The 27990-nt window shown below is 41.0% G+C and overlaps 1 protein-coding gene across 8 annotated transcripts; it reads right to left on the bottom strand.

Annotated features, from left to right (window-relative positions):
• Window positions 1-27674, bottom strand: LOC149912024 (sex comb on midleg-like protein 2). 8 transcript variants are annotated; one of them, XM_090132775.1, is made up of 7 exons: window positions 27467-27674; window positions 26643-26825; window positions 25500-25613; window positions 15282-15368; window positions 10291-10473; window positions 9148-9261; window positions 1-895 (listed from the first exon to the last, which is right to left on the bottom strand). In XM_090132775.1, the coding sequence occupies exons 2-7, from the start codon at window positions 26686-26688 to the stop codon at window positions 468-470; spliced, it is 972 nt and encodes a 323-aa protein (XP_089988901.1). In that variant the 5' UTR covers window positions 26689-26825; window positions 27467-27674; the 3' UTR covers window positions 1-467. The 8 variants fall into 8 exon arrangements, with proteins under 8 accessions (XP_089988901.1, XP_089988899.1, XP_089988896.1 ...); XM_090132773.1 differs by lacking the exon at window positions 27467-27674 and adding an exon at window positions 26996-27214 and having other exon boundaries at window positions 2-892; XM_090132770.1 differs by lacking the exon at window positions 27467-27674 and adding an exon at window positions 26996-27213 and having other exon boundaries at window positions 4-895.
• Between the last annotated feature and the right edge of the window lie 316 nt (window positions 27675-27990).

Below are 27990 nucleotides of genomic sequence, written 5' to 3' on the forward strand. Positions count from 1 at the left end.
ACATATGACATTCTTAACAATAGGCTTTTATTATTCATTCTTTGTCATATATTAAAATAAAGGATGTTTTATTTTCTTTCATGTACCAAACAGTTCCATTTGTCTTAAATACTCTATACAACTGCAGATAATTACAGCAACATAAAAAACAGCATTATGACATACCCAGAGGGATTAGTTTGACTTGTGTTTGGTTCCCAGGTCCCAAGATGCCAGTATCTGGGAAAGTGGCAAATGGAAATTCAACTGTGCAGAGGAACAGGAAAAAACCCTATATCTGTATATCAGCAATACAGAAATAATTGATAAAATGCTCAGGAAACAAGCTGTGTTTAACCAGCACTGTCCAATCCAGCCTGTTGCAGGGTCCACGACAGCAGTGAGAGGAAAGAGCAGCAGACAAGACTCCTCTGGCTTGTACCATGGTATTAGTTCTAGCACGCTTAAGTTCTGCATTTGAAGTTACATTAGCAAGCCTGATGTGCTTGGCAACAGCACAACATCTCACTCCATATGTAACGTATTTTCTGTGGAAAAGAACTTCTTTGTTCAGAACTCACGGACTTTGCATGTTCATAAAAGCTGTTACATACTTTGGAAAGTTCAGGCATACCTTCAATCCTCCTCTGTATTCGATTCCTACTGACTTCATAGTAACTGCTGTTCCCAGCAGAGCTCAATGACAGCCGGCGCAGGATCGGGGCTGAATTTGAGGTAGCAGTCACTGGCTGAAAGGAATTCCTGTAATACGCTGCACTCCCCGAAGTACGATATTCAGTGGAATTTCGACGGGCTGGGCTTGACAGATTTACTGAATTAAGTGCAGAATCCATAGAGTCCTCAGAAAAGCGATGCTCTTTGGAAGTGCTGTTTTCTTCTATACGTAACGTTTCTGCTACAGAAAACAAAAGCATCAATCTGTTCAAAACGATGGGCTTTGTAGCTTTGTTATTTAATTCCTTGCTATGTTCTCTTGAAGATAATAACAAGCTCCAAGCCTGTTAACAAGTCTCCTGTGAGACAAGACTTACTGAAGAATAGTCATTCTCAAGTAATCACTGGTCCTTTACTACATTAAAAAATTTCCAGTAAAATGTCTAATAGACAAGTTTGAGACAGTCTTCCATAAATCATCTCAGTTGTATATGTTAAATATTATGAGCAGGATGTGGACATAAGGGTTGATTTTTTTTTCATTGTCTGATATTAGCATTAACACATATGCAATCTCAGTCAAGCATTTTCATTATCTTTCTTAATGGTTATCTTCTGAGAATTTGTTTAGGAGTGCATTATGTTTCTATTTTTTATAAATATAAAAAGAATTTTTTAACATAAAAAAACCTCTCATGTTAACTAGCAAATGTTTAATTTGTTCTACACAGTAGAGGGAGTCTCTAACTTCATATGCAAGAGGACAATTATCATCTGTAGATCTCCATATGTTCAGAGACAATAGCCATCACAAAAAACTGAAGAGACTACATGCAGAGCTGCAGAAGGCTGTAAATCCTAGACTCACATGCACACTAACACAATACAGTCTGATCACAATGCTGCAACTACGAGTCGTTAAACATCAGTGGGAACACCACTCCGTTCTCTCATCATTGTATGTTCTCAGCTCCACTTGCACTAGGCCAACATCTAGCCTGAGGAAGAAGTTGGAAGCCTGATGCAAAAATCTGCATGAAACAAATGCTGCTTTGGCAAGAGAGTTAAGAGCTGGAAAATATAGCTAACAGGTTCACAGAAGTGTAAACTCCACATTACCATCTTGAAAATTACTCTATGAAAGTTATAAAACATATGCTAGTGGAGCAGCATATTCTTGGGGGTAACTGGTACAATCTGTGAAACAAGTTCCTAGAATATGCTCTTTATTACTCTTCTTGTATGACAACTTCCAATAATTTCTTGGGAAAATTCCAGAATTAAATAAAGGAAGAGTATTTTCCACAAACAAACAACAGCAACAAAAAACACACAGAGAGCTTTTGAAGCACGTTTAACTTGTTCTATTAGCAATTACGTTCTCTCCCCTGAAGTCTGTATAAAACTGGAGTTTAGTGAAGAACTTGAGGTGTATTTCACAGTTATGATCTTCAGGCAACATTATCCCAAAGTGGAACAAAGACACCCAGAGAACCGGTTCCCTACTTAGTGAATTCAGTAAAGCAAGACATGCAATCCACCATAACATCTTCTATTAAACACAACGCTTGTGGCAAAAAGAAGCTTTTAAGTCCACAAGCCCTTCTCTTTCAAGTACACAATCCTCAAGACAATAATGATAAACTTTCTAGTTTGATCTGTATCAAAAAAGCAAAGCAGTGGCTACTGAGGTTTTTGGAGAAAGCAAACTTTTATTTGTCGGCTTGAAGTAGCTGCAGCAACTTGCTAAAAGGAAAGCAATAGCCATCTTTCTATAGAATTTCAGAGATACTAACAGACACAATCAATGATAAGCACTATAATATTAAAGGAAACAAATGAGAAAATTAGATCAGTAGAGAATGAGACCACCAAATGAAGTCTCAGTGCAAGAATGAAAGGCAGAAGTAATACTTCAAATGGCTACAGAAAAGCACTATGAAGGAGTCCAAAACTTGTAGATTGAAACTTCATAAGTTTTTAAACGTATGATGAAATACTGGAAGCAATATTCCACACCAGAAAGTTTCAACAGGAGTATTTCAGCAAATATCAGCCAACTCCATACAATGTCTTATGAAGGAATCTTTTTATAGTAATCAAGCAGAGATCCCAAATACATCCGTTAAATAATCATTTTATGTCACTCTTTCCATGATCGCTCAAGACATAAAGGGTTTTAAATTGACTATTTTACAGAAGAATTTAATTGCATTTACTCCAATTATATCCCAGCAGGATGGGATACCAGGGGATGGCAAAGAGAAACTCTGCTTTGATTCCCAAGACACTAGCATTTGAGCTTAGAATCAGAAAATCATAGAATGGCTTGGGTTGGAAGGGACCCTCAAAGATCATGAAGCTCCAACCCCTCCACCATATGCAGGGCCACCAACCTCCCTATTAAATATTAGACCAGGCTGCCCAGGACCTCATCCAACTGGCCTTGAACACCTCCAGGAAGAGGGGTGTCCACAGCCTCTCTGGGCAGCCTGTTCCAGCACCTCACCATTCACTCTGTAAAGAACTTCCCCTGATACTCAACCTAAATCCTCCCTCCCTCAACTTAAAGCCATTTCCCCTTGTCCTGCCATTATCTTAAGCTTTTCTTAACATAGCTCCTCAGGTCACATACACAAGGTGGGAAAACTGGCATACTTCATAGGATGATCATCTTTTAAAATAGGTGTTTCTGTCCAGCAGCTATACTATCCCAATCCACTCCCTTTCAATTCATCTAGCCTCCCTACAAACCAACCCCAACTGCAGTCTTGTTATTGAAAGCACGGTAACAGGTATGAGAGCTGATTCAGAATTGGTGTCTGACAAATACAGTTTTGCAATTAACAGAGCAACAAATGACTCTTTTCCTACTTCGACATGTGGAGCAGATGCGAGTAGTAGAGGGATGGAATGAGAACAACTTTTTTTCTGTTACAAACAGAATTCACATTCTTACTCTCAACTATTCCAAAATTCAACAGATTTCAATGCTCTCTGATTTAGGTTTTGTAACAGAAAACTGAACATCCCTCATCTGCTTAAGCCTTCAAAGAATGCTTCTGCCACTTCAGTTTTGTTAGATTTGTAATATGGAATCAGCACTCTCTTGACCTTTGCCCTGTGAAATAAATTGTTATGCTGCTCCTTTAATGTATTTCCATCCATTACTGCATGGATGGCATCACATCTGCAATAGAACCCAACATTCACCACCAAGTAACCAATCGATGCCTTGTAAAAAAGGGCTGATCTGAAATAATAAACACATTTTCCTTACTCTGTCTTGTATCTGAACAGTTATTAACCAGACCCAGTTGTACCACAGCACTGGTAAAATACTGAAAGCAGAAGGCACTGCCATGTGATCTTATGCTGTAAGGCAGGCCCTGTAAGTAATAACTGAAGTTTTATTCTCAAGTCAGCACCAGACACCAAGGGTTCATACATGTATGAGTCCCAATTAGGAAGTTCAGCTTTTCAAAAACCAGAGTTAAATATGTTAAAGGCTGCTATTTAATGATTTCACAATGCAGCAAGCTGTTAATGACAGGTAAATTCAGCAGAAGTAGAACTTCCATATGCAGAAGATCATTAACAACATCAAATTTACTACATCTAAGAGCCACTAACAGAGCCCAGTAAGCCATATCAATTTTATCTACAAATATCAGTCTTCCAGAGGTGAGTTTTTGCACACTTGAAATGTACAAAAGATCAATGAATAATTGTCTCACCTGAAGCTGGAAAGCATCAGTTTTTCAAGTTAATTTGGTATAGACTTTCTGCACCGAACGTTTACTGTTTCAAGACCTCAAGAGGAGATGAGCAATTGCTTGTGCATACGTTGTTATAAATCTAGATTACAAGTATGTGTGTGTATATGTAGATACACATGCCATAATTATTATGCTTTTCTTTTTCTCTATCTCATTTTTTCCCTCATTTCTCCTCTCCATCTCACTGAGATGGGGGCAGTGAATGAACAGCCACGTGACGCTCAGTGATCTGCTGGGTTAAACCACAATGCATCACCATATCTTAAAGAACTTGCACGCTGCAAAAGATTTCTTCTTTTAAGAACGTTGCAACAAAACGTTGCTGGCATGCCATACAGAGACTTCCTAGCCTAGAAGGAAAAAAAAAAATGTCAAGCAGCAGCTATTCAGTTTGAGATGTAAGGATAATTTATCTGTAGGCATGGCATTAATATGTAGCAGAACTAAACCTATTCCTTAATAGAGGACATAAGAGAACGAACACTGACCTAAGAGACCAGGGAATGGGAGAAAGGAGGAAGCAGCAAATTTAACATGTGGAATCACTTGCCTGGAAGCTAAACAGATTAGCTGGAAACTTTTCACTCACTTGGTTAAGGTATTAAGAACACAAACATTATGTATGGATAAGATTATGAGAATGACTTGAATTAATAAAGCTGATACTCCACTCATGCTGAGCTTACTTGACAAATGTATAGCTTGTATAGCTGCAGCTGTTGAGATGCACAAGCTCTGCTTATTACCAACAACCTAACTGTACAGTGTACATGTAATTCAACTTTGCTATTGCTAGACTCTGATTTAAGAACTGTTCAGAAAATCCTGGACTCCCAGTGATATAAAGTATACTCCACCAGGACTATCTTAATAAAGTAGTTCACAAACATACATTCTTGACTATGCTTAAGGAGTTACAAAAGTGATAGAATCTCACTGCAGGTTACTTCAGTTCTTTCTCCCTACCCTAGGTTCACAAACAAGTGAAGAAACAAAAAAATTAGAAACACCTTCACATACCAGTTATCATTTCCCCTCCATGATGGCCAGATTTCAGAAATCCAAAGACTGTTTTGGATTGATAGGCACAATCCACACAAGCTTGTACAGCTTGTTGAAGTACCACGTTGACAGGACCTGGTCCAAAGTGATCTGGAAGCTCCTGAACCTTTTTCTTATCCAGGTGAGGCCCAGAATTTCCATGCTTGTTGACATAAACACATACTGAAAAAGAACAAGCCATATTTATACAGAATATTTCTGCTTTCTTCACACCTAGTGCACACAGAATAGAGACATGTTTCACGTGCACCATGGTTCAGGACCCCTGATCTCTCAGCTAGTAATTTAAAATATTATGAAAATATTTAAAATATTTTCATGTGTAGAGACAAGACAAGTATTATGTCCTAAATGGAGTCTAGGTCCCCAGCACTATTTCTCTCTCTATTTGATCCCTAAAAACAACTGTTTTCTTGCCAAAGATTTTGCATCATTATATCTCCTTTCTGAAACAATGAATATTGTGTAGTTGCAGACCACTTTTTCAATCAAATCAAATTGATCAAATAGGACTATTGAAAACAGAGACAATGAAAAACTATCTTTCAAAAGGAACAACAAGGCAGAAAAATATGGAGAAAAGCTGTAACTGAAGGGTTTTTCTTTCTTCTTTTTGGTCTAGACTATCACATGACCAGGAATGCACAAAGACATTAGTACAGGTTAAATCTGTGGTGACTAAGCAGACAATCTAAGTGATACGTAATAGAAAAGACTGCTGCATTTTCTCAGCTGTAGTACCATTCTGGCTTAGTTAGAAGCATAGATTTTAAAAATGAAACATTTCTATGAAGTGCTTCACTGATCTTGTGTCTTCATGCCTATCTGCTTAGTCTCTGATGTCTGCAAATTGGAGGAAGCCGCTTTGTATGAATAAACAAAGATACAAATCAGCAAAAAGAGCTTTCATGACATCTTCTGTCTGACCTCAATAACAGCTGAAAGGTTTATTTTCCTAGGAAACACAAAGGTATTTTCCCCTCATCCATCATTGAAGTTGGGATGGAGAAGAGCCTGACAACTTCTATTGTAAAAACAGTTTTTAATTTTGTTTGGGATACTTTTGACATTTAACATAAGTTATGGGCTTTTTTAGAAAGATCTGAGCTTTCAATTGACAACCTACAAATTGTTTCATTACAGAGTTACAAGCCCCTCAACAAGCCAGCTCATTAAGTGGCTTATTTTTGTTTTGCCAATGCTTTTTAAGATACATTTCATTACATTTTCTCTTAAGTTTGCTTGTTTAAAAATAAGGGAGATATTTCCCCTGATTGCTTTTACTTGGTTTAAATGGACTTGCTTTTTTAATAGAACACTGAAGAGAGACAAAATCTCCATTTTGTGTTATTAAAGTCAAGCGTGCATGAAAGCAAAATATCATATGAGCTTTTAGCTACATCAAATCCCATTTCATACATCAGAGAATGAGACAGAAATGAAACAATTGTACAGTTTCCTCCTTCAGACAGAGCAAAACTGACAGGTTTAGCAGATGTGTTCAAAGTCTCTGTGCCCCAGCACTTCTTGTTTTAATGCAGGCATCAAAATACCAGTTCTACAAAGTAACACTGGCACCTACAAACATCTTTTTTAAAAAAACGTAGTAGGTGAGTAAGTTCGCAGATAGTTCATTCACAATCTTGAAGCAGTTTCTTTGAGTAACTGCCAGGTTTCAAACATTTTTTCATCTGTGTCAGCTTTCTGGGACATCATACTGAGTTGTTGTAGGGGTTCATTGCAGTCTATCTTCATGAGATATTTTTATTTTGACATCCTTGCTTCTTTTGAAAATGATGTAATTTCCCTGCAAAAACCTGCAAAGCCATGCATACATGTATGTATGTATATACGTATAAAATATGTATGAAAGCATAAGTATAGCGTATATATAAAAACATGTATGCATGCATGCGTACATACTATATACTGTAGTATATACATACATAACTCTCTCTGTTTCTAAAGAATAACGAGAATTTAAATATTTCCTGGCTTTTGTGACCAATTAATTCAGATTAAGACCCATAAAAGTAAACAAAGGATGATGGGTGTGCCATCAGCAAACAAGCTTGTCACACTGCTGGCAAATGGAAACAGGCATGACTCCTTACTCATTTTTCTAATAATCCTGTGCAGAAATTGTTGGCTTTGCATCCACTGCCGCTAGTTAGGTGAAAGTGCTATGGATCCCTTTAGCTGTAACATTCTGCCATTTTTGATATTAAAATGAATTTGAAGAAATACATCAACTTCATCTATAAAAGGGTTCCAGGATCAAAATGCTCATCAGGGTACAACACGCGTGCCGACTTACTTACAGGGAGATTTCTTATAAGAGAAGCAGGTCTAAGACATCTGTTTATCTCCAATTTAAACAACTTAATTTAGGTAGAATTATGTGTTTTACAGCTATTCACGCAGTTGCTTACTAGAAATATCTGATTTAATTGCAGAGATGTTCTAGACCTAAACCAGGGTCTATTTAAGACAGAGAAAGCTCTGCATTGACAATTTTTATATTTGTTGTGGTTACATCATTGAAGTGAATACATTGTGTTTATATTAAATTGTAAGAAGAACCATTTTTAATAAGCTTTAACATTTTAATTTGATATCCTCTTCTGATTTAAGTGTGGCCTTATGACTCTCCATAGAAAAAGATTATTCTGCCCACACTGAGGCTAAATGACAAAACCCCAGTAACTCAAAAAAAAAAAAAAAAAAAAAGAGAAAAAAGAGAAACAAATGACTAATCTCAAAAGCCTTTGGAAATACTATGCAAATATACCACAGCAATAGAAAGTATCAGATGGGATGAGTCACATCAACAAGTTACCATGGTTTGACAAGTAGCAAAAGCAGAGTAAAACCACTCTTTCCTAAGTCTCTCTGTGAGGTTTAAGCTGACACGCTTCACTTCACATCTGAGGCAGACTACAAATCGGCACGAGCTACTGCACCTCAGCCATGGCACAGGCAAAAGCCTTCCTTGTCCTGGAGTCAGCTGCACAGAGAGGCTCTGCTGCTCTGGTCCCTGCCACGGCTGCATTTTATCCAACCCATTCCTGTGCTCATCTGAGCCCACGATGAGTCAGTGCAGAGAAGCTAACTGCAGATATCTCCTAGCTTTGCCAAAATGTTTTCTGTGCTTCACTGGGTCAGCTCGTCACCTCATCAGCAGGGAGGCTTGGGATGCACTACACGGACAAGGAGGCAAGGAGAGCAGGAGCAGAGCAACTTCTAGGGGCAGCTAGCCATACATTCAGTTAAACTGTACCATCAAAACACATCCTTGCTCTTACAGTCAGTAGCCCAAACCAAGAGTTATTAGAGTTGCTTCCAATTTATCTCCTAATCCATTTCAAGGGAATTGTTTTTCTACTAAATAGCCATACAGGAAGCTTCAAATGTCACCTATCTGCCTGAGTGATTTCACAAAAAAGACTGACATGTTTAGGAGAAAGACTTCTTGAACTTGCAGTAGATCGTCCATAAGCACAAAATCCATGCCACTGATCAATAAATATCTCCATTCTCAGCTGTCAAGGGCTATAGACATACCAGAGAAATACACTATACTCAGTCCTTTTGACTAAAAATACCAAAATCATACGTAATCCTCATATGTATTACAACACAATGTAATCACCTTCAGATGGATGAGCATCACTCCTCGGAAGCTTAGGGGAAAGGGGAGCTGTGTATGGTGGAGAGTCCTGAGAGTATCGTTTAACACTTCCGTTTTCACGTATTTCTTCTTTTGCTGTGGAAAGGAAAGATATCACCAATTTATTATGGTATAAAAATGCTCACAGGGAAAGTCAAAGTACAAAAGCAAAAACATACATCAAGTCATTCACCAGGTAACAAATCCATTTCACATAGAATCGGTCATTCAATACAAACTTCAAAAGCTGAAGTAACAGCTTAGTTTATACTATCATCATCCAAATTTCCAAATTTAGGCTACTTTCCTGAAAAGTATTAAAGCAAATGACTTTTATTTGATGAAATGAAACAAATACAATTTCTCTACTGGAAAAAAACAAAACAAAACAAATAAAAACCGAAATACCAAAACCACCACAATACTTTATTTTCTAAAGCAGCACCTCTAAGACTGAAACTGCATTGATGTCAAAGTTTTCTCAGCTATGGCTCCTGATAACCCTTGGACCGGGACTCGTAATACCAGCACTGCAAGCCATTTGATGGGAGACCCTGAGCATGTTATTTCCCTCTCACTCTATATACCCCCAGAGTACCAAAACTCACATAAAATGTCACAAGCAGCCAGCTGCAAAACCCACCTTCTCTACTAGACTGTATGCTGCAGAATTTAAAATTTTGGAGCCGCCACTGAGCAAGGTGAACAAAGAAGGAAGAAAAGAGTATTTAATGTTGTAGGATAGGCTGAACTGAATCATCTCTCAGAGCAAGCCCCTTCTTATAAGGTAGTAAGCATCTTTCTCCAAGGTTATTTTATGATTCAAACATAAATTGAACAGGCAAAATGTGAAGTTTTGAGTCTGTCCTTTTAGTAACCCAGTGGTACAATTCCTACTTGACCACAAGAAAGAGTTAGCAGAACAAAATGATTTCTGCACATGTGGTATGAGCTATCCCAACCTGCCACAGCACTTGTGCTCTGGAACGAATCCTCTAAGAACTGAAGAGTATTCATTTCAATCAATTAAAGTTATAGCAAAGCAGATTAAAATGTTAAATTTCATAAAGTAACCACACTTATCAAAAATATCAGTACTTGTAAACAACAGCTGTTTGATAGTACCTGGTTTGTTCCTATCGTACTCCGTGGGACTACGTGCACACCCCATGTAGGGGCTGAAAGGCTGGCTACTGAAAAGATTATCGCATTGAAGACTGTGGCAGAGTTTCTCCAAGAAACGTAGGACAAACGATGCACTGTTTACAGAAGGAAGATTGATGGCATGCTTCTCCCCATCAAAGGAAGCTGCGAATAAGAAGAAGATGTCAAACAGCCCCTGAGCATCACGAAGTATAGCAAAACACTAACAAGTAAAGGAGAAGACATTCAGCTTTGATTTAAAACATGCAAGACATGAGAGGAATAAACAATCTTTCTGGTGTTTAACACGTTTATATCCAAAGAACTGGTTGTACCTTCCATTGGATCCATGCCACTTTAAATTTGCTCTATGAGAACTTATTTTCAGAAAATAACACTGGCTTTAAACGAGTATAACAAATCTATTCTCTCAACATCAAAATCTTACGGGCAATTTCAGTTGTTTGCTTATAAAACAGTACCTCTATACCACCTATTTGCAGGAGATAACCAAGAAAAGATCCATTACAGCACTTGCTGGAGAGAAAAAAAAAATAAACTTTTTTTTTTTTTTAGTTTGCAACTGAACTGAGCTTACTTGCAATAGCATGCTGGCATGCATCACCACTGAAATTTTGACTACAGAAACTCATCTTGTCATTTGATATTTTACCATTAGAGAAATCCATCCTGCTGTCAACGCTACAGTGATGAAACTCCAACTTAATTCTAAAAAATCTAGGTGGCAGAGATACCACAAGAATGGACTTGAATGAGTGATTACAAAGAGACTGAACATGCGCCAACATCTTTAACTTATTAACTTCCTTCCTTGCTCCCTAAATATTTAGAATGATAGTAGTACTATAGTAGTAGTAGTTAATGATAATTTTCCCTTTTTGTGATACTTGGTGAGATTCCGAAAAAACTTACTGTTGCAAATGCCACCACTACATAGGTAAATAATTACAATTACGTTATCTGAATCCTTTGGTTATTTCTAATTAGAAAGACACTACAACAGGAACAAACTTGTAAATTATGCTTAGGGTTGGAAAGAATCAGTGTGAACACCAGGTTTATGCATCAATTTGTCTTCTCAGGCAGCTTTCTGTTTTTGAGTTTCCAAATGGTAAGCAGAGCTTTAAAGGATCACATTTGGTTAGTGGCAGATGCATTTTCAAAAAAAAAAAAACAAAAAAAAACAAACCCACAAAAATTACAAGAAAGCCTTTATTCACAAGTCTGAAATAAGAAGCATACCCATATTGCGTTACAGAAGAAGACAGATATTACATGCAAAAACAAAGAAAACGCCCCAGCTCTAGCATATTTTATGCTTCCTTAGGAAATCAGAAGCGTGACTGACTTATACTGTTAAGTGAGCCTATGATTAGGGTTAATGCAAGTACACGAGCTAGCAGCAACAATAACACACTACCTCTCGTTTGCTTTCATTGTGTGGTGATCAGTGCAGGTGCCTAGAGTTTAAGAGTCAGTACCACAGGGATAAATCCTGGACCCACGGGTTTCCATGGCCCATTCACATTTTTTCCAGACTCCAATGTTTGAATGAAAACCTAATGATTCACATGTGGCTCAGACACAAGGCTCTCTACCTCCTGTTTGGGGAAAAGGTCTCGGGAGGCATATTTCTGCTAGGAGCTCAACCAGTTCTGGAGAGCAAATGGGCTGTGAGACCCAGCACAGCCTGATCTCCTGGTATTTACTTCAAGGTAGCACTATCAGCTGCAGCAAACATTCAAATAACTTCATAATAGCCTCACAGGTAGTCTTACATGGCCCTAGGGAAATTACTTGTTCTCCACATCTTAATTTCTCATTTTGAAAAGAAGCACTGAAAAGAATAATATTATCTTAGAGTTGTCAGGAGGATAAAGCAAGAAACATCTGAGGCCATCTGAATGCCCCAAGTCACACCATGAGAAAAATCCACAAAAAAAAGAAAACAGGATTCAGTGCAAACACAGCTCCCTTGTACTCCAAACATCTGAGGGCAACCATAGGAACTCCAAGCAAAGGAGTGGGATCCAGATCTACAGGCTCAACTCTCTGCTCTGCCTGGGAACAACATAAGCTTCTTACTTCCAAGATAAATGCTAGGGCTGAAAATAAAAAGGAGCACTTCTGAGGTGCAACAACCTCAACCTCAAATGACAAATAAACAGGGAATGGAGCTTGTTTGTGCAACCCCAGACCTTGGGATGAAGAGTCATTCTCATTTCTTTACTTTTCATTGTGTAGGTATGTTTCAAACAGCAAGCTCAAGCCAGGAGAAAGGCTGAGCACTAAACTATCAGACAAATGTGTCTGTCTGATAGTGAAGAAAATCACCCAAGAGACTGATTGAATTCTCTGCTTGAGAAGGTTTATCTGAACCTCAGTCTGTTTCATCCCACTAAATGACACAGACTCAGAGCTAGAAGCAGAAAAAAGAAGCTGACACCACCACCATGAGTGGGCTTGCTAATCAAGCCTTTAATTTCCCTTTGGTTACATTTGCTTGAATTGAAACCTTATGCATCAAGCAAAATTAAAATGGTTTGTGCTTTTGTTTTGAGTAAGAAAAAATCCTAAATTCAACTCCATTCAAAACAATTATTTTCTCTGGCAGCTGAACCAAAAGAACCCACTAATTATTCACACACATTGTAGCAAGATTATTTCATCCAAGTCCCAGCATGCAGTTTTCTACTATAGCAAATACAATACTTGCCATGAAAGTTCATCACAAAAGATTTAGATTTCTTTCCTTAATCTCTGATGCAGACAATTGTTTTTCTTGCCAGTCTTAAAGAAAAACCAACTATACATAAAAAAAACAACTTTCAAACAAAAACTCTACAAGAAAATATTCTCACAATTTCATTCTGCAATTTCTCATTTAATTCTACTGTCTACACCCTCCCTTCCTATTCAACTGCACAGTTGGTTTTCACAGAATCACAGAATGGCCAGGGTTGGAAGGGACCTCAAGGATCATGAATCTCCAACCCCCTGCCAATGCAGGGCCACCAACCTCCACATTCAGTGCTAGACCAGGCTGCCCAGGGCCCCATCCAATCTGGCCTTGAACACCTCTAGCGACGGGGCATCCACAGCCTCTCTGAGCAGCCTGTTCCAGCACCTCACCACTCTCTCTGTAAAGAACTTCCCCCTGACATCCAACTTAAATCTTCCCTCCTTCAGCTTAAAACCATTTCCCCTTGTCCTGCTGTTATCTACCCTTTCAAAGAGTTTTAATGCGTTACATTAACCTTAGCCACATTTTGTTCTTCTCAAAATATATCCCTCAAAAATTTTTTATAAAATGACTTACGATTTGACTTATCACTCAGTGAGCCTCTCAGCAACCTATCCAACAAGATGATGAGAAGACAAGAGCTAAAAAACACAGGAAACCCACAAGGGCCTTGTGGCTCTGTAACACCTGAGAGAGCTCCAGCACTCTGCTTCAGGAGCAGCCCACAGGCTTCTTGAGCTTAGGACTACTGAGCTGACTTCTTTGAATCTAGCAGTAATTACAATAGTAATTCCTGTTCCTATAGGATTTTTGAATGAAAACATATCAGAACTAGATAGATTTCTTTTTTTTTTTTTTTTTTTTTTTACATCTGCTTTGTAAAATAATTACTTTCAACTATTCCATCATAGCCCATATTCACCACTGGCCTACAATTTAGTCCTTCTTCTAGAACAATAACAATCAGAATACTGGCAAAGCACATCTCAGTGCATTTTGTTCCAAAAAAAATGACTTGTTGGAATGAGGCACAACAAGGCACAACTATGTTATAATATTAATAATATAATAAAATTTCATATGTTTTGCAAAAAATAAAGTAATACAAGTTTCAAACCCATACTTACACAGTTCCAGTAAACTTCTATTACAAAGTAGAAAAGAAGCATCTATCTTTTGAACAAACTTGTGCAGACACATAAGCAAGGACTACTGAAATTCTGCTATATGCAGGTCAGGGTGCTATGTTACAGACACTGTTAGATAGCAACATCTTTTACAAGGATTTAATTAAACCTGTATTCCACTAATCATCTTTCACACCTGGTGTTAATGTAAGGAGATTAAAGTAACACCAAGTCTTTTTACTGCCAGTGATAGAATTATGAATTGATGTGCTAACTGCCATACAGAGACTTCCTAGCCTAGAAGGAAAAAAAAAATGTCAAGCAGCAGCTATTCAGTTTGAGATGTAAGGATAATTTATCTGTAGGCATGGCATTAATATGTAGCAGAACTAAACCTATTCCTTAATAGAGGACATAAGAGAACGAACACTGACCTAAGAGACCAGGGAATGGGAGAAAGGAGGAAGCAGCAAATTTAACATGTGGAATCACTTGCCTGGAAGCTAAACAGATTAGCTGGAAACTTTTCACTCACTTGGTTAAGGTATTAAGAACACAAACATTATGTATGGATAAGATTATGAGAATGACTTGAATTAATAAACAGATACTCCACTCATACTGAGCTTACTTGACAAATGTATAGCTTGTATAGCTGCAGCTGTTGAGATGCACAAGCTCTGCTCATTACCAACAACCTAACTGTACAGTGTACATGTAATTCAACTTTGCTATTGCTAGACTCTGATTTAAGAACTGTTCAGAAAATCCTGGACTCCCAGTGATATAAAGTATACTCCACCAGGACTATCTTAATAAAGTAGTTCACAAACATACATTCTTGACTATGCCTAAGGAGTTACAAAAGTGATAGAATCTCACTGCAGGTTACTTCAGTTCTTTCTCCCTACCCTAGGTTCACAAACAAGTGAAGAAACAAAAAAATTAGAAACATCTTCACATACCAGTTATCATTTCCCCTCCATGATGGCCAGATTTCAGAAATCCAAAGACTGTTTTGGATTGATAGGCACAATCCACACAAGCTTGTACAGCTTGTTGAAGTACCACGTTGACAGGACCTGGTCCAAAGTGATCTGGAAGCTCCTGAACCTTATTCTTATCCAGGTGAGGCCCAGAATTTCCATGCTTGTTGACATAAACACACACTGAAAAAGAACAAGCCATATTTATACAGAATATTTCTGCTTTCTTCACACCTAGTGCACACAGAATAGAGACATGTTTCACGTGCTAGAACTGCATTGTTTCTTAAGTCCCAAATTCACTCCCATCTGACCTCTAAAGCCTTTCCGTACCCTGCTAACGTACAAAGCTATCACAACCTGCATCTCTACTCACGCAATAGTCCCAGCAAAGCAAGAACTACCAGTACATGCTCTAAACTACCAAAAATCTATTCTTAAAAGTTGTCCTTGCTGCCCTATTTTTTCTCAGATTTGAGACGATACAACAAACCAAACCCTATAGCATACGCCTGCTATCGGTGCCCATTCTGAAGCACCCACACAGTGTCACGGAATCAACTAGATCAGTTTATGCCCGTGACAGGGGGCAGTAGGCCCCTGCCCTCCCCACCCCCCACCTGGGCCCACAAAATGGGAAGGAAGGGGGAAAAGGAAAAAAAACAGCGGCAACAATCTATGGAGGTAAACTTATTTTACTAACTATGATATTGGAATGCAAAATAATACAATATAATACAATCTAATTGAAATTGAGACTAATAAATCAAATAAGATATGAGAGAGAGTTCCCGAGACCGAGTCAAACCTGAAAAGCTTGGAACGGCTAGGAAAGCACCCTCCAGCACCCACTGCCAAGCAGTAAGAGACCGCCCCCCCCGGAAGGGTCAGATCCCGTGACTTCCGTAATGTATAGGGATAGGTACATAGAATTAGAGCATTAACACTTCAATTCCAGTACATGATGTTTTGATGTGGAATATTGAAAATCAAATAAGCAAAAACCAAAACCATGACATTCCACCCCTTATTCTACATCACTACATCACGCTTAATATATATATATACATATACAAACAAACAAAATGATTAAAAATGCATCACACGCACACGTCTATATACATATACATGGAATTACTGTCTGCACTCCCCCAGCATCAAGTTTCCTTGTGGTACACATTGAACATCCCCATTTTCCTGCATTACCCACCAAGTGGATCCAGGTCCCTGGGCAAAAACAGTACCGCGGAGAGGTTTGCCCTTTCCAGAAGCTGGAAGAACCCAAACTGCTTTTCCCAACATGCTCTTTACATGTATTACAGGGACCTTATCTCCCTTGACAGTATGTAGGGAGCTAGCAGGACCATCACGATTGATAGATCCTCTGGTATTGACTAACCAGGTGGCTTCTGCCAAATGCTTCTCCCAGTGCTTAAATGTTCCGCCACCCATTGCTTTCAGCATTGTTTTTAACAACCCATTGTATCGTTCAATTTTACCAGAGGCTGGTGCATGATAGGGAATATGGTAAATCCACTCAATGCCATGATCTTTGGCCCAAGTATTTACAAGAGAATTTTTGAAATGAGTCCCATTATCTGACTCAATTCTTTCTGGGGTGCCATGTCGCCAAAGGACTTGTTTCTCAAGACCTAATATGGTGTTTCGGGCAGTAGCATGGGGTACTGCATATGTTTCAAGCCACCCAGTGGTTGCCTCTACCATAGTAAGCACATAACACTTACCACTGCGGGATCGTGGCAAGGTGATATAATCAACCTGCCATGCCTCCGCATATTTATACTTTTGCCATCGCCCTTCCTCCCAGAGTGGTTTCATCTTCTTGGCTTGTTTGATTATAGCACATGTTTCACAGTCATGAATAACTTGTGCAATAGCATCCACAGTTAAGTCCACCCCTCGGTCTCTAGCCCACTTATATGTGGCATCTCTCCCCTGATGGCCCGAGGTCTCATGAGCCCACCGAGCTAGAAATAATTCACCCTTGTTCTGCCAGTCCAGGTCTATCTGAGCCACCTCAATTTTGGCAGCTCGATCTACCTGATGGTTATTTTGTTGTTCTTCAGTAGCCCGACTCTTGGGCACATGAGCATCTACATGGCGAACCTTTACGACCATATTCTTTATTCGGGCAGCAATATCTTTCCACAGTTCAGCAGCCCAAATAGGTTTACCCCTTCTTTGCCAGTTATTTTGTTCCCACTGCTGTAACCACCCCCACAAAGCATTTGCCACCATCCATGAGTCAGTGTAAAGATAAAGCATTGGCCACCTCTCTCGTTCAGCCACATCCAAGGCCAGTTGGACAGCCTTTACCTCTGCAAATTGGCTTGATTCTCCTTTCCCTTCAGTGGCCTCTGCAACTTGTCGTGTGGGGCTCCACACAGCAGATTTCCATCTGCGATGCTTTCCCACAATACGACACGATCCATCAGTGAACAGGGCATACTTTCTTTCATTTTCTGGTAATTCGTTGTATGGTGGGGCCTCTTTAGCTCGTGATACTTCTTCTGCTGGTGTTCCAAACTTTTTACCTTCAGGCCAGTCCATGATGACCTCTAGGATTCCTGGACGGCTGAGGTTCCCCATCCGCGCTCTTTGCGTAATCAACGCAATCCACTTACTCCAAGTGGCATCAGTTGCGTGATGGGTGGGGGGAACCTTTCCTTTAAACATCCAGTTCAACACTGGTAGTCGAGGTGCCAGAAGGAGCTGTGTTTCAGTACCAACCACTTCAGAAGCAGCCCGAACCCCCTCATACGCGGCTAAGATCTCCTTTTCAGTTGGAGTGTAGCCCTCTTCCGACCCCTTGTAGGCCCGACTCCAGAATCCCAGGGGTCGGCCTCGGGTCTCTCCTGAGGCTCTCTGCCACAAGCTCCAAGTGGGGCCTTTCTCTCCAGCAGCAGTGTAGAGGATGTTCTTTATATCCTGCCCTGTCCGTACTGGCCCTAAGGCCACGGCACGGGCTATCTCTTGCTTAATCTGTTCAAAAGCCTGCTGCTGCTCGGGGCCCGATGTAAACTCATTCTTCATTCGCGTCACATGATAAAGGGGGCTTACAATGAAGCTATAGTTTGGAACATGCATTCTCCAAAAGCCCACTACACCCAAAAAAGATTGTGTCTCTTTCTTACTAGTGGGTGGAGACATAGCGGTGATTTTGTTGATCACATCTGTCGGGATGTGACGACGGCCATCTTGCCACTTTATACCTAGGAACTGAATCTCCTGAGCAGGTCCTTTCACTTTGCTCCACTTAATAGCAAAACCAGCACGCAGAAGAATCTGGATTATTCGCTCTCCTTTTGTGAAGACTTCTTCTGCTGTATCGCCCCACACAACGATATCATCAATGTACTGCAAGTGCTCAGGGGCACTGCCCTGTTCTAATGCAGTTTGGATCAACCCGTGGCAAATGGTTGGGCTGTGTTTCCACCCCTGGGGCAAACGGTTCCAAGTATACTGAACACCCCTCCAGGTGAAAGCAAACTGTGGCCTACATTCTTTGGCCAAAGGAATGGAGAAAAAGGCATTAACAATGTCAATGGTGGCATACCATTTGGCTGCTTTTGATTCCAGTTCATACTGGAGTTCTAACATGTCCGGCACAGCAGCACTCAGTGGGGGTGTGACCTCATTCAGGCCACGATAGTCCACCGTCAGCCTCCATTCTCCGCTGGCTTTACGCACTGGCCATATGGGGCTGTTAAAAGGCGAGTGAGTTTTGCTGATCACTCCCTGACTCTCTAGTTGACGAATCAACTTATGAATGGGGAGCAAGGAATCCCTGTTGGTACGGTACTGCCGTCTGTGCACTGTTTTTGTAGCAATTGGTACCTGTTGCTCTTTTACTTGTAGCAACCCCACAACAGACGGATCTTCTGACAGGCCAGGCAAAACAGACAGCTGCTTAATGTTGTTTGTGTCTACAGCAGCTATTCCAAAGGCCCATCGATACCCCTTAGGATCCTTGAAATGCCCCCTTCTGAGATAATCAATACCAAGTATACATGGAGCCCCTGGACCAGTCACAATAGGGTGCTTTTGCCAGTTCCTACCAGTGAGGCTTATCTCGGCCTCCAACACAGTCAATTCTTGAGAGCCCCCAGTCACTCCAGAAATATGGATTGATTCTGTCCCTTCATAAGTCGAGGGCATCAGAGTGCACTGTGCACCGGTATCCACCAATGCCTTATATTTCAGTGGTTCTGATGTGCCAGGCCATCGGATCCACACAGTCCAATAAACTCTATTATCCCTTTCCCCCCCCTGACTGAGGGCAGGGCCCCTCTATTCATTACCTGTGGTAACCGGAGCAACTGCACTGGCGGTTGATCTGCCTTGTAATTCTCTCACCCGTGCTCGTAGTACATGAGTAGCTTGGTCGTGCCACTTCCTCATGTCTTCTCCATGGTCACGTAAGTAACGCCACAAGGCAAGTCGCGATGTAGGATTCCTTCCTGGAGCTGGAGAGCGTTTGCCTCTAACAGCTGAGATTTTTGATTTTGCACCTGCGAAGGAGGGTTCATCGTCTTTAGTTTGTTGGATCCACATTTGTTCTACCATCTCCTTCACCTCCTTCAGTAGACTCTTTTGACTATACTGATCTTCATCAAGCGTTTCTGATACTTCTACAGGTTTGTCACGATTCATCAGTGAAGACACTTGCTCTTGGACTTTATTCAGTTGCTCCGTCATTTGTGAGATGGCGGCGATGGCGGCGCGAGTTGGGGGTAGCTGTTGTTCATAGCTTTGGAGCATAAGAATCAATTCATAAACTAAGGGGCTTCTCTGTTGGTCCTGGTATCTGTCCGATGCGGCCAATAGTGCAGAGGCGTATCTGGCTGGTGCTGTTGATGCGAGTTGCTGCCACATTTCACGCGTTGTTCTCACTCTCTCAGGGTCATGGCCTTGTGGGTCGTTAAAAACACAGTTCGGGTCATACAACATTTCCACCACGGCTATTTCCCTCAAATACTGGATACCCTGTTCAACTGTATCCCATCTTTTCGTCACAGGCTTCAAGCCGCTTTTGAAGGGGTACCATTCCTTCACGGCTGTTAATACTCGTTCCCAGAGGGAGGCAGCCCCATCCAGACATCGACTAATCCCTCTGTCAATAGCTGGATCTCTGGCAATGGCTCCTAGTTGGCGGGCTTCATTACCATCTAGAGACAAGCTACTGGCCCCGTCGTCCCAACAGCGAACTAACCAGGAAACGATACTTTCATTTGGGCGCCGTGTAAATTCCTTTCTTGAGCCTTGGATTTCAGTCATCTTCAGAGGCCGACGAGTAGTAATAGAAACTTCCTCTTCATCACTCTCTTCTGCATGTCTCTTAGTTTTTCCTTTTGCCTTTCTTGATGTTGGTGGTTTCGAGGAGGGCCCCTCACCTGGATCTTCCTCCACCTCCTCCTCCTCCTCTTCTTCTTTTTTCCGTTCTAGACGCGAGGACACTCGTTTCCATTTCTTGCCCTCCACAGGGGCAACTGATATTGTTACTGGTGTCTCCTGTAATTGATCAGATTTGACTTTCCCTTTGGCTTGAACCTCAGCTCGGAAACTCTCTCTCTCCAAAACAGTATTATATATGGCACGGTAAGCACAAGCCAAACCCCAAATAAGTTGTACCTCCTTAGATTTACCTGAGCCGCACTGCCCCTGTTCCAAATACTGGCTAAGTTTCTGGGAATCCCACAGGTGCTCAAGAGTGAAATCCCATGACATTGCGGGTCCCCATGCTTCTAAGATTTTTCCTAAACCTCTCCATATTCCCTGCCAGTCAGCATTCTCTGGTTCTGGAGGAGACTCCTTCTGCTTACTATTCCTGTATAGGACTACATTCAGGGAGAGTGATATTACGACCACAAGCATGAGAGTTAACTCAGCATTGGAAAAGCGTCTGATAAACCAAAAGGAAAACCTGGAAACTGGTTTGAACATCGTGTGGTTTGTAAAATTAGCTATTCCATCTGGGATGTAGTTGCTTGTGAAATTAGCCATTCCATCCGGGATGCAAGTGTCAAAATTCGTATTAAACATTGCATATAGGTACCAAGATAGGTACCATACAGGCGTCTCCGTCAGTGCCCATATGTAGTTATATATGTACACAAGTCCACAACAAGTAATGATGACATTGATGATTCGCCAGTAGGTCGCGAGAAACACCATAGCTTTTAATCCCTTACTCAGCGCTCCCACGAAAAAGAGTGGGTTCATCGCTGGTTTCTGCTCAAAAAGGGTTAATGGGTTGAAACTAACAAGAGGGGGGGGGGAAAGGAAAAAAAGGCACTACCCAGACTAAGCAGTGCTCAAAGTTTACAAATATCCCAGAATACTGGCAGTACGCCTGGTCTTTCAAGGTCAAGTTTCCCAGCACAAAACCTGAACTACTGATAATGCTCCCTAACGAAGCTCTCTAAGAGCAGAGAGCGAGATTCGTTCTAAGAGCCAAAAAGCAAAAACCAAAAACAAAAGGCAGCTATGCCCGCATTCTCCACCAAAATCTGTCACGGAATCAACTAGATCAGTTTATGCCCGTGACAGGGGGCAGTAGGCCCCTGCCCTCCCCACCCCCCACCTGGGCCCACAAAATGGGAAGGAAGGGGGAAAAGGAAAAAAAACAGCGGCAACAATCTATGGAGGTAAACTTATTTTACTAACTATGATATCGGAATACAAAATAATACAATATAATACAATCTAATTGAAATTGAGACTAATAAATCAAATAAGATATGAGAGAGAGTTCCCGAGACCGAGTCAAACCTGAAAAGCTTGGAACGGCTAGGAAAGCACCCTCCAGCACCCACTGCCAGGCAGTAAGAGACCGCCCCCCCCGGAAGGGTCAGATCCCGTGACTTCCGTAATGTATAGGGATAGGTACATAGAATTAGAGCATTAACACTTCAATTCCAGTACATGATGTTTTGATGTGGAATATTGAAAATCAAATAAGCAAAAACCAAAACCATGACACACAGCGTTAATAATGTCTGTGCACAATGGTCAGTATCTGCTATCTTCAGCAACCATGCATGTATGATTTCCACACTACAGTTTGACTTTCAGTGCTAAACAAAAGAACAGTACTTACCTGGAAGCTGTGCAAAGTGGTTTAAGGCTTATCATGAAAGTAATCAAATAGGACTATTGAAAACAGAGACAATGAAAAACTATCTTTCAAAAGGAACAACAAGGCAGAAAAATATGGAGAAAAGTTGTAACTGAAGGGTTTTTCTTTCTTCTTTTTGGTCTAGACTATCACATGACCAGGAATGCACAAAGACATTAGTACAGGTTAAATCTGTGGTGACTAAGCAGACAATCTAAGTGATACGTAATAGAAAAGACTGCTGCATTTTCTCAGCTGTAGTACCATTCTGGCTTAGTTAGAAGCATAGATTTTAAAAATGAAACATTTCTATGAAGTGCTTCACTGATCTTGTGTCTTCATGCCTATCTGCTTAGTCTCTGATGTCTGCAAATTGGAGGAAGCCGCTTTGTATGAATAAACAAAGATACAAATCAGCAAAAAGAGCTTTCATGACATCTTCTGTCTGACCTCAATAACAGCTGAAAGGTTTATTTTCCTAGGAAACACAAAGGTATTTTCCCCTCATCCATCATTGAAGTTGGGATGGAGAAGAGCCTGACAACTTCTATTGTAAAAACAGTTTTTAATTTTGTTTGGGATACTTTTGACATTTAACATAAGTTATGGGCTTTTTTAGAAAGATCTGAGCTTTCAATTGACAACCTACAAATTGTTTCATTACAGAGTTACAAGCCCCTCAACAAGCCAGCTCATTAAGTGGCTTATTTTTGTTTTGCCAATGCTTTTTAAGATACATTTCATTACATTTTCTCTTAAGTTTGCTTGTTTAAAAATAAGGGAGATATTTCCCCTGATTGCTTTTACTTGGTTTAAATGGACTTGCTTTTTTAATAGAACACTGAAGAGAGACAAAATCTCCATTTTGTGTTATTAAAGTCAAGTGTGCATGAAAGCAAAATATCATATGAGCTTTTAGCTACATCAAATCCCATTTCATACATCAGAGAATGAGACAGAAATGAAACAATTGTACAGTTTCCTCCTTCAGACAGAGCAAAACTGACAGGTTTAGCAGATGTGTTCAAAGTCTCTGTGCCCCAGCACTTCTTGTTTTAATGCAGGCATCAAAATACCAGTTCTACAAAGTAACACTGGCACCTACAAACATCTTTTTTAAAAAAACGTAGTAGGTGAGTAAGTTCGCAGATAGTTCATTCACAATCTTGAAGCAGTTTCTTTGAGTAACTGCCAGGTTTCAAACATTTTTTCATCTGTGTCAGCTTTCTGGGACATCATACTGAGTTGTTGTAGGGGTTCATTGCAGTCTATCTTCATGAGATATTTTTATTTTGACATCCTTGCTTCTTTTGAAAATGATGTAATTTCCCTGCAAAAACCTGCAAAGCCATGCATACATGTATGTATGTATATACGTATAAAATATGTATGAAAGCATAAGTATAGCGTATATATAAAAACATGTATGCATGCATGCGTACATACTATATACTGTAGTATATACATACATAACTCTCTCTGTTTCTAAAGAATAACGAGAATTTAAATATTTCCTGGCTTTTGTGACCAATTAATTCAGATTAAGACCCATAAAAGTAAACAAAGGATGATGGGTGTGCCATCAGCAAACAAGCTTGTCACACTGCTGGCAAATGGAAACAGGCATGACTCCTTACTCATTTTTCTAATAATCCTGTGCAGAAATTGTTGGCTTTGCATCCACTGCCGCTAGTTAGGTGAAAGTGCTATGGATCCCTTTAGCTGTAACATTCTGCCATTTTTGATATTAAAATGAATTTGAAGAAATACATCAACTTCATCTATAAAAGGGTTCCAGGATCAAAATGCTCATCAGGGTACAACACGCGTGCCGACTTACTTACAGGGAGATTTCTTATAAGAGAAGCAGGTCTAAGACATCTGTTTATCTCCAATTTAAACAACTTAATTTAGGTAGAATTATGTGTTTTACAGCTATTCACGCAGTTGCTTACTAGAAATATCTGATTTAATTGCAGAGATGTTCTAGACCTAAACCTGGGTCTATTTAAGACAGAGAAAGTTCTGCATTGACAATTTTTATATTTGTTGTGGTTACATCATTGAAGTGAATACATTGTGTTTAGATTAAATTGTAAGAAGAACCATTTTTAATAAGCTTTAACATTTTAATTTGATATCCTCTTCTGATTTAAGTGTGGCCTTATGACTCTCCATAGAAAAAGATTATTCTGCCCACACTGAGGCTAAATGACAAAACCCCAGTAACTCAAAAAAAAAAAAAAAAAAAAAAGAGAAAAAAGAGAAACAAATGACTAATCTCAAAAGCCTTTGGAAATATTATGCAAATATACCACAGCAATAGAAAGTATCAGATGGGATGAGTCACATCAACAAGTTACCATGGTTTGACAAGTAGCAAAAGCAGAGTAAAACCACTCTTTCCTAAGTCTCTCTGTGAGGTTTAAGCTGACACGCTTCACTTCACATCTGAGGCAGACTACAAATCGGCACGAGCTACTGCACCTCAGCCATGGCACAGGCAAAAGCCTTCCTTGTCCTGGAGTCAGCTGCACAGAGAGGCTCTGCTGCTCTGGTCCCTGCCACGGCTGCATTTTATCCAACCCATTCCTGTGCTCATCTGAGCCCACGATGAGTCAGTGCAGAGAAGCTAACTGCAGATATCTCCTAGCTTTGCCAAAATGTTTTCTGTGCTTCACTGGGTCAGCTCGTCACCTCATCAGCAGGGAGGCTTGGGATGCACTACACGGACAAGGAGGCAAGGAGAGCAGGAGCAGAGCAACTTCTAGGGGCAGCTAGCCATACATTCAGTTAAACTGTACCATCAAAACACATCCTTGCTCTTACAGTCAGTAGCCCAAACCAAGAGTTATTAGAGTTGCTTCCAATTTATCTCCTAATCCATTTCAAGGGAATTGTTTTTCTACTAAATAGCCATACAGGAAGCTTCAAATGTCACCTATCTGCCTGAGTGATTTCACAAAAAAGACTGACATGTTTAGGAGAAAGACTTCTTGAACTTGCAGTAGATCGTCCATAAGCACAAAATCCATGCCACTGATCAATAAATATCTCCATTCTCAGCTGTCAAGGGCTATAGACATACCAGAGAAATACACTATACTCAGTCCTTTTGACTAAAAATACCAAAATCATACGTAATCCTCATATGTATTACAACACAATGTAATCACCTTCAGATGGATGAGCATCACTCCTCGGAAGCTTAGGGGAAAGGGGAGCTGTGTATGGTGGAGAGTCCTGAGAGTATCGTTTAACACTTCCGTTTTCACGTATTTCTTCTTTTGCTGTGGAAAGGAAAGATATCACCAATTTATTATGGTATAAAAATGCTCACAGGGAAAGTCAAAGTACAAAAGCAAAAACATACATCAAGTCATTCACCAGGTAACAAATCCATTTCACATAGAATCGGTCATTCAATACAAACTTCAAAAGCTGAAGTAACAGCTTAGTTTATACTATCATCATCCAAATTTCCAAATTTAGGCTACTTTCCTGAAAAGTATTAAAGCAAATGACTTTTATTTGATGAAATGAAACAAATACAATTTCTCTACTGGAAAAAAACAAAACAAAACAAATAAAAACCGAAATACCAAAACCACCACAATACTTTATTTTCTAAAGCAGCACCTCTAAGACTGAAACTGCATTGATGTCAAAGTTTTCTCAGCTATGGCTCCTGATAACCCTTGGACCGGGACTCGTAATACCAGCACTGCAAGCCATTTGATGGGAGACCCTGAGCATGTTATTTCCCTCTCACTCTATATACCCCCAGAGTACCAAAACTCACATAAAATGTCACAAGCAGCCAGCTGCAAAACCCACCTTCTCTACTAGACTGTATGCTGCAGAATTTAAAATTTTGGAGCCGCCACTGAGCAAGGTGAACAAAGAAGGAAGAAAAGAGTATTTAATGTTGTAGGATAGGCTGAACTGAATCATCTCTCAGAGCAAGCCCCTTCTTATAAGGTAGTAAGCATCTTTCTCCAAGGTTATTTTATGATTCAAACATAAATTGAACAGGCAAAATGTGAAGTTTTGAGTCTGTCCTTTTAGTAACCCAGTGGTACAATTCCTACTTGACCACAAGAAAGAGTTAGCAGAACAAAATGATTTCTGCACATGTGGTATGAGCTATCCCAACCTGCCACAGCACTTGTGCTCTGGAACGAATCCTCTAAGAACTGAAGAGTATTCATTTCAATCAATTAAAGTTATAGCAAAGCAGATTAAAATGTTAAATTTCATAAAGTAACCACACTTATCAAAAATATCAGTACTTGTAAACAACAGCTGTTTGATAGTACCTGGTTTGTTCCTATCGTACTCCGTGGGACTACGTGCACACCCCATGTAGGGGCTGAAAGGCTGGCTACTGAAAAGATTATCGCATTGAAGACTGTGGCAGAGTTTCTCCAAGAAACGTAGGACAAACGATGCACTGTTTACAGAAGGAAGATTGATGGCATGCTTCTCCCCATCAAAGGAAGCTGCGAATAAGAAGAAGATGTCAAACAGCCCCTGAGCATCACGAAGTATAGCAAAACACTAACAAGTAAAGGAGAAGACATTCAGCTTTGATTTAAAACATGCAAGACATGAGAGGAATAAACAATCTTTCTGGTGTTTAACACGTTTATATCCAAAGAACTGGTTGTACCTTCCATTGGATCCATGCCACTTTAAATTTGCTCTATGAGAACTTGAAGAAATACATCAACTTCATCTATAAAAGGGTTCCAGGATCAAAATGCTCATCAGGGTACAACACGCGTGCCGACTTACTTACAGGGAGATTTCTTATAAGAGAAGCAGGTCTAAGACATCTGTTTATCTCCAATTTAAACAACTTAATTTAGGGTGAATTATGTGTTTTACAGCTACTCACGTTGCTGTGAAAAGAAGCGCGGCTATACGAATAAGAAGTCGCACGGCTCTGCCCTCGCAACTCCCCCCGCCCCGCGCACGGAGGCGGCCCCCAACCGCAGCCCCCAGCCGCAGCCCCCAGCCGCTCCCCCCCTCGCGCAGCGCCACTCCGGGGTGCCGCCTGCCGCAGCGACGGCGGCGGGGAGCCCTCGCGCCCAGAGGCGGCCTTCCCGGGGTCTGCCCTCTCCGCCCCCCTCCCACCTACCTGAGGGCAGCCGGCATCCGTCCGCGCGGCGGCGCACAGCCGGTGGCACCGCGCGCACCCTGCCTGCCTGCCTGCCGCCCTCCCTCGGACGAGGGTCCCCTTAGACGAAAGCACAGCCCCAGCCCGGCCGCTACCGCGAGGGACCGCGGCCGCGGCCGGAGCCCGGGGGCCGCGAGGAGGGAGGGCGGAGCGCCCGGTGACAGGTGAGGACGGCCCCCGCGCCGCTCCCTACCTCGCGCCGCTCTCCTCGCAGCCGGCGGCTCGCTTACCCTCGACCGCCGCCGCCGCCGCCGCCCCCTCGCTCCGTTCCCCCGCCCTAACGCGGAGTTCAACGCGGCCCCGCTAGCCGCGAGGCCCCGCCCCCCGCCCCGCACTGACGGCTCTCTCCGCCAATAGCGAAGAAGACGGCCGTCCTCGAGCTCCGCCCTCACCTCCTTCGACCAATAGTAGCTATCCGTGGTGCTGCCCCTCCGCCTTCCCGGCAGGCTCGGTTGGCTCGCAGCTGCCGAGCAACGGGCGCGGGG

The sequence above is a fragment of the Phasianus colchicus genome, unplaced genomic scaffold (assembly GCF_987193195.1).
Source record: "Phasianus colchicus unplaced genomic scaffold, bPhaCol1.hap1.1 HAP1_SCAFFOLD_44, whole genome shotgun sequence".
NCBI classification, from domain to species: domain Eukaryota; kingdom Metazoa; phylum Chordata; class Aves; order Galliformes; family Phasianidae; genus Phasianus; species Phasianus colchicus.